Source organism: Homalodisca vitripennis, chromosome 3, assembly GCF_021130785.1.
Source record: "Homalodisca vitripennis isolate AUS2020 chromosome 3, UT_GWSS_2.1, whole genome shotgun sequence".
Lineage (NCBI taxonomy): Eukaryota > Metazoa > Arthropoda > Insecta > Hemiptera > Cicadellidae > Homalodisca > Homalodisca vitripennis.
The window spans coordinates 211,161,810-211,173,315 of NC_060209.1; the positions used below are offsets into that span (position 1 = coordinate 211,161,810).

At 36.9% G+C, this 11,506-nt stretch overlaps 1 protein-coding gene across 1 annotated transcript; it reads left to right on the top strand.

The window, feature by feature from the left end:
• Positions 1–3,643: 3,643 nt before the first annotated feature.
• On the top strand, positions 3,644–9,176 carry LOC124358079 (piggyBac transposable element-derived protein 3-like). The gene is made up of 3 exons (XM_046810374.1): positions 3,644–4,443; positions 4,615–5,214; positions 7,688–9,176. The coding sequence occupies exons 1-3, from the start codon at positions 4,195–4,197 to the stop codon at positions 8,705–8,707; spliced, it is 1,869 nt and encodes a 622-aa protein (XP_046666330.1). The 5' UTR covers positions 3,644–4,194; the 3' UTR covers positions 8,708–9,176.
• The last annotated feature ends 2,330 nt before the right edge of the window (positions 9,177–11,506 follow it).

Consider the following 11,506-nt stretch of genomic DNA (forward strand, 5'->3'; position numbering starts at 1 on the left):
GAGGAGAGGTGGAAGTCGAGGCCGGGAATTCGAAAAGTGAAGTTCGGGAGTGTTTGTGTTCGTGTGCGGAAAAATATCTCTAGGCGTAATAAGTGTGAAGTGGAATAAAATGTAAGTAATTTTAAGAACTTAGTATATTTTAGGGTTCATTAATCATTTTCAATTCCATATCCATTTACTTATTCACAATTTCGAAAATGTAAATTCATGTAAATGTTTAGCTATTTAAAAGAAAGTTTCTCACGTTATTCCATGAACTCATAATTATTGCAACACTACAAAATTAAATTACTAGTAAATGTTATAATGAAATAATTTTAAATAAATTGTAATGAATAATTTAATATTAAATATGTCTTCAAAGTATTAAGACATTAAAAATTTGTGCTTAATATATCGGTTGACCCAATCAATTGTTAATTAAAATTTTTAATCAATTTAAAGAGATGTTGTCAAAATAAAATATGTGTTGGCTCATTTGAGGGTATTTGTACTGCCAATCTAACCTATTATTAAATCCTCTCACAGCAACCCTTGCTCATAGTATGTCACAAGCTTAATCTTAAACTAAACCAAACTTAAAAACCTTACAAGCCATATTCCCACAAGCACTCTCTTCCTGAAGTAGTTTTAAATGCCATCAAACCTGTCTTCAATGACTTATCAAACAATAGTCTTCAAAGTCGATGCACTTTAGGTCGTACCCAAAATCCAAACGAGTCATTGAATGGAGTTATATGGAAGCGCCTGCCAAAAACTATTTGTAGGTATGACAACCTTAAAAATAGGAGTATATGATGCAGTTATTAGTTTTAACAAAGGTGCTTTAGGGAAACTAGATGTTTTACAAGCTCTTAAACTAAAATACAGTGATAATTGCAATCTGCGCCTTCAAAAATTGATAGAAAAAGAGTGTATGAAGCTGAAAAGAAAGTTCAGGATTCACAAAAGAGGAAAAGGAAACAAAGGAGGATGGCTAAAAGGAAGATTGAAGAGAAAGATAAGTTCAAGGACTATGAACCAGGAATGTTTTAATGCTGGTAAGTTACAAAAATTTTAAATCTAGTATAATCACTTACTTTAAACTGCGTTTACAGAAAATTTCATTTTCGCACACTTATGCCCGGTTTTCTCAGAAACCGTTCAAGATTTTTGTCACATAATTATAATGCATATTTGTACAAATATACCTATTATTATCTTGGTATCTGTTTTTATTGGAAATATATTAATTAAACATGTTAAAAAATAAATCTTTTAAATGGTACTTAAAAAAAAAATTTTTTGAGAGGTTTAAAGTTGAGATATTTATTTTAAAATAGGTCTGTTTGTAAATCAAAAGAGGTAGTACAAACTGTGAAAACTTCATAGCTCTATCTCCAATGGCCTCTGAAAAAATGGGCATAAAAATAGCAAAATTAGCATTGTCGGTATAGGGTTACCATGTCCCCAGTGCTGCCGAAAGAGGGTCTCTTGTGACTGTTGTGTGTTGTATGAGCGCCAGTGGGATATTTGTTCCACCACTGATGATTTTTCCTAGGAAAAACATGACAGATGTCTTGATGAAAGGTGCCCCTCCTGGTTCCGTAGGAAGAGCCCATCCATCTGGTTGGATTCAAGGAAATTTATTCACCGAGTGGTAAAACCATTTCATCAAAAAAGTTAACCCTACAAAGGAAAGTCCGGTTCTTCTTATCCTTGCTGGGCATAACACCCACACTAAAAATATTTATGTCGTAGATATTGCAAGACGCAACCACATGACAATAATTAGCTTACCACCCCATACCTCTCACAAGATGCAGCCACTAGACAAATCATTCATGTCTCCACTCAAACATCATTATAGTGAAAATGTTAGGCAATGGATGCTCCATAATGATAAACCACTCGGACCGTATAACATAGCTGAGCTGTTTGGAAATGCCTATCTAAGGTGCCAAAGTGGTCAAATAGCCGTCCATGGTTGTGAAGTTTGTGAAATATATCCATGCAACCGAAACATTTTTCAAATGTGGACTTTGGTCCTTCAAATATGGAAGAGTTGGACATAGACACTCTTCGTGCTCATAAGGGCAGGAAGAAATCCATAAACACTCCCATGTCATTATCAATGGCCCAGGGACCGTACCCCAAGCCACTGGGAGCACACAACAGCTTCAGAAATCTAGCTCAGTCCAGAGCAACAACCCTGTGCTAAAGACCTAGTAGAAGCTGGTCCTTCAGGCATGTCATCCATGTCAATGAAAAAGGCAATGGTTTCACCAAGAGACATTTTACCCGTTCCAAAAAACAAGAAACAATTGACAAATAAAGGACCCAAACCAGCAAAAGCAGCAGTTATAACATCATCACCATATAAATTAAATTTGGAAGAAGCTAAGAGAAAAAAGTGAGGAAAAGGAAGGTGATAAGCAAAGGAAGGTGAAAATCTGTGAAGAAAAAGAAGCAGATAAAAAGAGGAAAATGGAAGAAAGTAATGCAGTTTTAGGGAGAAAGAAAGTTATAAAACAAGAGCAAGGTGATCATGGAAAGATGAAACAAGGATCTAAAACACAGACCGTAAAGCAGAAGCTCAACCTAGAACGATGCACAGTTATCTCGGAGGAAGGATCAATAGATTCTGGAGAATCAGTTTTAGAGTTACCAATTGGAGTTGAAATCCCCACAAGTGAAGACGCTCCCTGTATTTTCTGTGATGAGTTATATTCAAATGATAGGAAAGGAGAACTGTGGGTTCAATGTTTAATGTGTGGAATGTGGGCTCACAATGAGTGTGCTGGCTGCGAAACCGAACATTATATTTGCGATTTATGTAGACCAAATAAAGTCTAAAATGAAATCCGATTATTTTAAGAAATTTACATTTTTAAATAAGAAATGGACTTACTGTTTGTGTAATACTGTTTAGACTAATAAGTAGTTTGATTTTTATGACATTTTAACTGGTAGCCCATTTAACCACCACAACTTGTAATTTTGAAATTTTGTCATTTTTAAAACATAATGTTTTTTCTACATTAAAATTTTTTACTAAACTAAATTTGTTGTGTTACACTTATTTACAACATCATAAAGTTTAATTGTTTCCATTTTCGGAAAGATTAGTTCATAATGAAGGTATTTATGAAGGAAATTCAAAATGGTAGCCCATAATACCACCTTTGCCTCTATATTTAGAGCTACAATGAGCAAGAGACGCACATACGGGTATACGCTACATAAAGCTGGTCGAAAGTCCAATTCACAAACTTTGCCAAACAGATCCCCTTTGTTCTCTATAATAGGGAACTCTCTTCACACAAAACCGGTTCATCCCCTCCGCTAACGCGCCTCCTACACCCTCCACGTCAGTCGGAAATCATCTGCTGTGATATTTACACGTTTGCTTTCTCAACGCTCGCTATTTGTCATCACTTTTCTGTGAAATTTTACACTGTTCTTTTTATTGCGGACCTAAAACCTACAATGGATTCTTCAAGCCCAGGTTTGTACTTTGTTTATAATGCATTATTGAACTACAAGAATAACTTTTTCATTCATAAAATGTAGCAGACATGAATGTTGTCGTGGTAGAAAATTTCTCTTATATTAATTTTTCGAGTGCATTTTTATTATGAGTTAAACAGAATTAAGCTATAACCTCCTGAGACCCAGGGATTTTTGTTGTTTTTTCTAATTAACTCCTAAGTGACTAATACTAGGCCATTAACTACAACTCAGTTGAGTCCTGAGCGTAAACTGATGTATACTTAAACAAATTCCTGAGTGCCTAGTATTAGTCACTTAACTTCAAAATTCTCTCCATGGCTTGCTGGTTATCAGACTGCCCCATAGGGGGTAGCACTGTACAGGTTAGAATGTTCCTTGTTGATGTAGTTCCTCAACTCACCGCTAGGGTGCGTCAGTGTGACACAGCATTGAAACAAACAAGATGGCAACACCACCCAGAAAGTCATCCTCTACAAATCAACGGTGTAAGTAGATAAAACCATTGTTTTACTTTATAAGTTATATTTATATGTCATAAACACATCACAAGGTTATTATGTAGTGTATTAAATGCAACAATAATCAGTTTCTTTATAGGACAAATTGTTGTGCAATCTAAGTGACTAATATTAGGCACACAGGGCTAAAGACCAAAAGGCAGTATTTTACTAATACCTAATACTAGTAACTTCGGTCTTTATTATGTTGAATTTCAGTATAAACTTTTTTACAGTGACACCAAGAAAAATCAATGCTTGTCTGTTTGGGACTGATGATTCTGAGATCGAGGATTTCAATGATGAAGAAAATGAAGATAATGTCCTCAGTGCCAGCACAAGAGAGCAATCTTTATTTCAAGCGAATTGGAGTGACAATACTGACAGCGACCTTGACTATCATCCCTCAACTAGTGACAGCGATAACGAACCCACAACATCAACAGCAGTAAAGGTAACTTGATCATCAAATTTCTTTATCCTAACCTAACCTAATGTAATCTAACTTATACAAACAAAATACATGTAATTACTATGGTTACACATTCTACTTAAAATTCTGTTGAAAATTATTAAATACTTTAACTGAGTACATGATTTATTTTATTTTATTGATTGTTTTCAGAAAAATCAACTAGCCAAAAGGAAGAAAAATACTAAACTGCAACCACCAATCAAGAGAACAAAGAACATACCTACTGCCGAACCATGGAGAAAAGGCATTTTTTCTCCTGATCCTGTGACTCTTCACGAACCTTCGTATATACCACTGGACTGTACGAATTGGAGTAATGAGAAGTTTGTTGAACTATATTATGATGATGATATTCTTTTACAATTTGTGGAGAAAAGCAACCAGACTTATGTACTTAAGACAGGTAATAGTTTGAACTTATCTTTGAGAGAATTCAAAGTTTGGTTGGGAGTAAATTTTGTAATGTCATCCCTACAGTTGCCCCAAATACGTATGTATTGGGACAAGGAATGGAGAGTTGCTGTAGTTGCTGATCATATGTCTAGGGACAGGTTTTTTCAAATAAGAAATTCACTAAAAATTGTCTTTGATGATGACATTAATGAAGAGCAAAGGAAAGCCGATAGGCTATGGAAAATAAGACCACTGATTGACCGTGTTTTGTTAGGATGCTTAAAACAAACCAGAAATCAACACATCTGTATAGATGAGATGATGATACCCTTCAGTGGCACAAGTGACTTAAAACAGTTTTTTTTTTTTTTTTTTTTTTTTTTTTTTTTTTTTTTTTTTTTTTTTTTTTTTTTTTTTTATAAGGGGCGAAAAACGCAGCGGTTATCATCGCCCTCAAGAGAAAATTGGCACCTACTCGTATTTGGTGGTGTCAATTAGGCAAACATAGATTACATTCTATAATAAAAAATATAAATAGGAATCAAGGCAAGTAGGTGAGTAAATAATTTTAAATAACCTTATAACTAGATAACAATACATGTAACAAGGGAAAGACTGTAGAGAGGTCTTAATCCATATAGGAGCTAAAAATATAAATAGAACATAAATAAGGACAAGGTACATAACATTAATTAAATAAACTGTAAAAACTTAACAAATTTTACTGCTACCAAGGTAGCTGTAAAGGGGCTAATTTGGCAGCTGTCATAAATAAAAATTAAATAATAAAATTAATAAATATTAACAACAATTAATAATCGGAATAGATAAACTTAACAAAATACTATATTTTGTTTATCAGCGTTTATCCATTGAATAAGCATGTTTTTATTTTATTATTATAATGCATGCAATATTTTACTTCTTTACTACATAGTGATTTTTTTTCTTTGTTTTGTAACAGGGCGGAAAGTTCCACGTAACGTTTGGAACTCCGTCCGGAGCTCCAAAGGATCCTCAGTCGTGTCATCATCATTGATGGACAGTTGAGATGACTTAGATGATGACGTGTTAGGGTTCCTAACAGGTACTTTTGACCTGTTATCGACTTTAGTTTGAATATTCTTCTTAAGCTTTTCTGACAATTTCTTTCTCTCTTCTAAACTTAAGGCAGGTTTCAAATTTTGCTGAACTTTATCTCTATACGTAAGACCTCCTGGTGAAGGTTAAACATAAGACTGTGCATTAGGTTTAGAGGAGGTCTGAACGTCTCGGGGAGATTTACTGGGCAAGACCACAGACTGTTCCCCAGCACCTGCGGCGAGGTGCTGAACCAGAGCAGCCACCTGCTCAGTCAATGCACGCACCATACCCTCCAAGACTGTACATGAGGAACACTGTGCAGTCTGAACAGGGACAGATACAGCTTCAGAGTAGGAAACTCCTTTTTTTGGAGTTGGGGCGACCCTCCTCCTGTACTCTTTACGCGCCTCGTTAAATGAAAGCTTTTCGATAGTCATAATTTTTAATATTTCTTTTTCTTCTTTAAAGATGTTACACTCTCTTGAGTATGCCGGATGTTTTCCCTTGCAATTGATGCATCGCGTCTCATTTTTGCACCCCTCCTCTTGGTGTCCTTCATCACCACAGCGGGAACATGTCTCCGGGTTCGAACACACTTTACTGGAGTGCCCGAACCTCTGACAGCGGAAACACCGCTGGGGGTTTTTAAAGTACGGCCGCACAGACAAAGACATATAACCGGCTTTGATGGTTTCTGGCGGATGGGGTTTTGCAAAGGTTAAAATAAGACCCGGGGTAGGAACCTTTACCCCGTTTTCGGTCCGAACAATCCTGACCACATCAGTCACCATCTCGCACTGCAGCTCAACCTTTATTTCCTCTTCACTGCAGTCCATAAGGTCTCGACAGAAAACGATTCCCTTGGAAGAGTTCAGAGAGGCATGAGGCTGGACAGTAATCGCTACCTGGTCAAAAAAACTCGTCATTTTAAGGAACTTCTTGGATTGGATGCAATTTGCAGCCTCCAACAGGATAGTTCCATTCCTCAGCTTCCTTATAGATTTAGGTTGCCCTCCACAGGCTACTAATGATTTGTGGATAAGGAACGGGCTCACCTTAGTCAAAGTCTTTCCATCTTCCTTATGACTTAGCACAAGAAATAAGGGAGTAGGAATATTTATCTCATCGTCGGTTTGTTCTTTTTCCATTTTTCTTTGCTTGTTTTGATCAAGCTCACATTCTGAGTCAGACAACTGCCGTTTCTTCTCTAGATCACTTTGATCTCTAGTTACTACGCTTCGCCCTAGTTTTGGGGTGGTTTCAGTTTCCATAAGTATTTTAACCAGCGCATCGTGTGTAAGGGTGCAGGCCGAGATACACCGGGAACGGGCACGCCCTCGATAAAACTGGGTCCCGTGGGAGCCCAGGTTAATCTACCCCAGATCCCCGGGGCCCGGTGTTGACTCGTTTAACCAGGCTGGGTATACTCGCACGGCCTGGGCTCGCACGTTGCAGCAGGAGCTCCGACACTCCTGCTCAATACACACTTCCTGACCAAGGACATCGAAGTGGCTGGCTTCTGAACCAGTACATGACTTACGCCTCGGCAGAGACAAGCTCACATCAGCTCTCACCGACACCAGATAGGGCACCTAGTGCCGGCTTAAGCACTCCCAGCGAGCCATGCACTGGAACGGTCGAACAGAGCGGGTACTAAAGACCCTGGAGGGGGATTGGTTAGGAATTAATGAAATGGTTAGGTGGGTGTGGGCAGTTTAACGTCATACCCAGGACGGACTTAAAACAGTACATTCCCAACAAGCCCAACCCCTTAGGAATTAAGGTATTTGTTTTGGCTAATCCTACTGGGATTATATGTGACTTTGTGGTTTACCAGAATCAGACCACCTTTACTCAAGATATTGCTGGAAGCTTTTGGCAATGTGAGTCTGCCGTTCTTTATCTAACTCGGTCTTTAGTTCCTGGTCATGTCATTTACATCGACAGATATTTTAATACTGTACGATTAGCTGAAGAACTTCTTAGTCGTGGAATTAGATGCTCAGGGACTTTAAGGAAGGATAGGCTTCCCCAGGATAATGATCTTCCTGACGACAAGATTTTTAAGAAAAGCCAAAGTAGGGGTTCAGCCACTGTCAGTGTTCGCGCCGATGGTGCGATAGCATTAACAAAGTGGCTGGATAACAAATCCGTAACTATGATCTCAACTAATGAGTCCGTTGAGCCCATGTGTGAGGTTAAAAGGTGGTCAAAGGCTGAGAAGAGGTATATTCAAGTGTCCCAACCAAGTGTGGTGCAGTCATACAACAAAAATATGGGAGGGGTGGATTTGATAGACAGAATACTATCTTATTGCCCTTCGAGATCTAGAACTAAAAAATGGACAGTTAGATGTTTATTGCACTTTTTTGATGTAGCCCTAGGAAATGCATGGCTTCAGATGAGGGAGATTAAGAAATCGTCAGGAGTATCTCCCAAGGACATTGTTCAATTCAGGCATTTCAAGTTGGAATTAGGTAAATCCATGATTGAGAAGAATAGTGTTCGTCTGGATGTTGATGAAAATGGGGATGAAGATCAAGGACACCAAGAAGAAGGATTTTTGGATCGTAGGAAGAGTGCGGGCCCATGTTTAGAGAAAAGACTGCAAGGCGCCACCCACTTACCGGAGGTGACAAAGAAAATCCAAAAGAGGTGTGCTCTTCCAAAGTGTTTAAAAAAATCTACTGTTTTTTGTACACAGTGTAAAGTTTATCTTTGCCTTGTAGATGGAAGGAACTGTTTTGCTAAATACCACACAAAGTAATTTGAGGGTCATGATTTAAAAATCCTAATTAACTTAGTATTTTTAATTAACTCAAAAATCAACAGAAACCATGGAAGTCTGATTACGATAGATCAGTGCAGTATTTTTAATTCTTTTGTACTCATGTTAATTGACACTCAATAAAATATATGGTTTAACTGGATGTACTATGTTTTTATACCATTTCTACCCATTTCAGTCCGAAGTGCCTATTATTAGGACAATCAAAAAGGGTAGAATAAGGCACAACAGAATTTTTTAAATATTTTTTTTGGCTCTTTTCATTTGTTTATAGACAAGTTATTATCATGTCATATGATATTTTAAAGAAAAAAATTCTCGGGACTCAAGGCCAATTTTTTAGAGTGCCTAATAAAAGGCACTTCGGTCATAGTTGCTAAATCTTATTGAAATCCTCAGGTCTCAAGTACTATCAAGACAAGTGCCTAGTATTAGCCACTCTGGACTCAGGAGGTTAAATCTTGAATAGACATATTTTGTGCACCTTTTACTTGAATTATTAATAGAAAAACCTTCCGACTTTCCGCCCCTTTGTTTTATTGCAATTAAATTAAAAGAGTTCTTAATAACAAATAATTCAAATATTTTAAATTCTTTAACCTCGTTGAGAATAAAAAGAGAGGACATGTCCTAAATTATAAATCAATGCAAAATAAAAAAGTCAGACAAAAACCTGGACTTTCTTGAGGAAAAACTATCAGAAATTACCAAATGCTCCAGTGATAAAATAAATTTACTCCGCGATAGTTTAAAATTAAGCTCATTTTAAGCTTAAGTGGTCCGCGGCGAGCTACAAAGAAGTCCGTTTTCGGAAAGCAAATGAACAATGGCTCGAGGGCACAATCTTTCTATCTGATTGGCGACACCATAAACCCGGCCGTCTTTCAAAGGAATTCTAGTTATGTAGTGAGCGAAGCAAGAGGCGCAAACCAAAAAATGTAAGATTAGAAATACCTCATGAAGAGTTGACCTACGTTGCAGTAATGAGGGAAAGGGCCTCGGCAACAAAGACCTTTCTAAGCTCATAAAACAGGCCTCATTAACCCCAACAAGAGCCACAAAATATCTAAAAATTATTAGTTCGGCTGAGAAATGTGCTAAAAGTAACAAGCTGACTGTCACAGAGGCACTAATTAAGTACGTGGAGGCAGACTTAACCCGTAAACAATATAATGTTATAAGAAGTGGGCAAGAAGATATATACCCGTGTTATTCCCTGCTGCAAAGAGAGAAAAAAAGAATGCTATCCTAAAGATATCAACATCTATGAAGTAAAAGCTGAAGTACGTGTTCAAAATCTTCTCAACCACACCACTCAACGTCTTTGCCTTTATATAGAAGAAGCAATAATAACGGCCACTGATACTGAGTTGCAGAATATGACACTAATCAGCAAATGGGGATGCGATGAAAACACAAGAAAGCACAAGAATTTAAACAGATGTTTGAAAACAAATCCGATTCTGATGACCATGTCTTCATCAGCTCATTAGTACCACTAAGACTCACGAGCAATGTGAATGGCACACAAAAGGTTTGGTGGCAGAATCCGGCTCCTTCATCTTCACAATTCTGCCTCCCGATAAGGATTCAGTTTGTGCATGAAAGCAATGAAGTGACTCAATTCGAAATAGAATATATCCAAACCAAACTGAAAACGCTAACCCTACGGAATTTGAGACCAACAACAAACCCGTAAAAGTATCACGTACTCTTGTGGTCACTATGGTAGATGGGAAGTGTGCAATGCTACTACATACAACATCAACCATGAAGTGCTACATATGTAAACAGACAAGCAAAGAATTTAATGAGTTGAAAACTGCTGAAGATAGCTCCATAGATCCGAACACACTTAAATTTGGACTTTCTGTTTTGCACGATTTCGATTTTTAGAAACATGCCTCCACATAGCATACAAACTGCCTCTTCAAAAATGGAGATTAAACAAGGAAGAAACGAAAATTGCAGCTGAGAAGAAAAAGAGATTCAGTACTCATTTCGGGATCAAATGGACTTGCTTATTATAGATGTGCCGAAAGCTGGATTTGGTAATACCAATGATCGTAGCACATAAAGAAGGTGTTTTGCCGATCCAGCAACTACTTCAAAAATCACAGGGATAAACATAGAGTTCCTCTAGAATCTAAAAGTGATTTTAGAAGTTCTGGCAAGTGGGTTCTCTATTGACACGGAGACGTTTTCTGTGTATCTTCGATCCACAGCTGAACTGTATGTGGAGTTATACAGGGTGAGTTTTAAGTCCCTTCCCCCCCTATTTTTTTTTAAACCGTATAAGTTAGGAGGTTTTTAAAAGTTCATTTCAAAACAATTTTTCTATTGCTGTTTATTCTTTAAAAGAAACTTTATTTTGTTGTGTTTAATGATTTTAAGGGATCACTGGAAGTCCGAGATCTAGGAGTTAACTAAAGGATTTAATAAGAAGTCGGTCATGTGATGTGTCGTTTAACATTGCCTTTTAACGCTGGAAACGGTGCTACAATCTGAATTAAAAAAGGATAATTCGTAATTTTGTTAATAATAATTTTGTACAGAATCTGTGGTCTGCATTTTTTAAAATAGAATAGAATAGAACAGAATTTATTTTTGAAAATATTACAATAACACATTATATGCATTGGTATACACAATGTAATACATCAATAAAGTAACCTAAACAACCAAATGTATACACAATGCACAAAACCTAATGAGCAAACTTAAATAAAAATGTAACATTCTTGTAAATAAAATTAAAACAAAAACACTCGTAAATTA

Coding starts and splice junctions, on each gene's coding strand:
- LOC124358079 (XM_046810374.1), top strand. CDS start 4,195: ATGTTGAATTTCAGTATAAACTTTTTTACAGTGACACCAAGAAAAATC. Junction 4,444..4,614: donor CAACATCAACAGCAGTAAAG/GTAACTTGATCA, acceptor GATTGTTTTCAG/AAAAATCAACTAGCCAAAAG. Junction 5,215..7,687: donor GCACAAGTGACTTAAAACAG/TTTTTTTTTTTT, acceptor GACTTAAAACAG/TACATTCCCAACAAGCCCAA.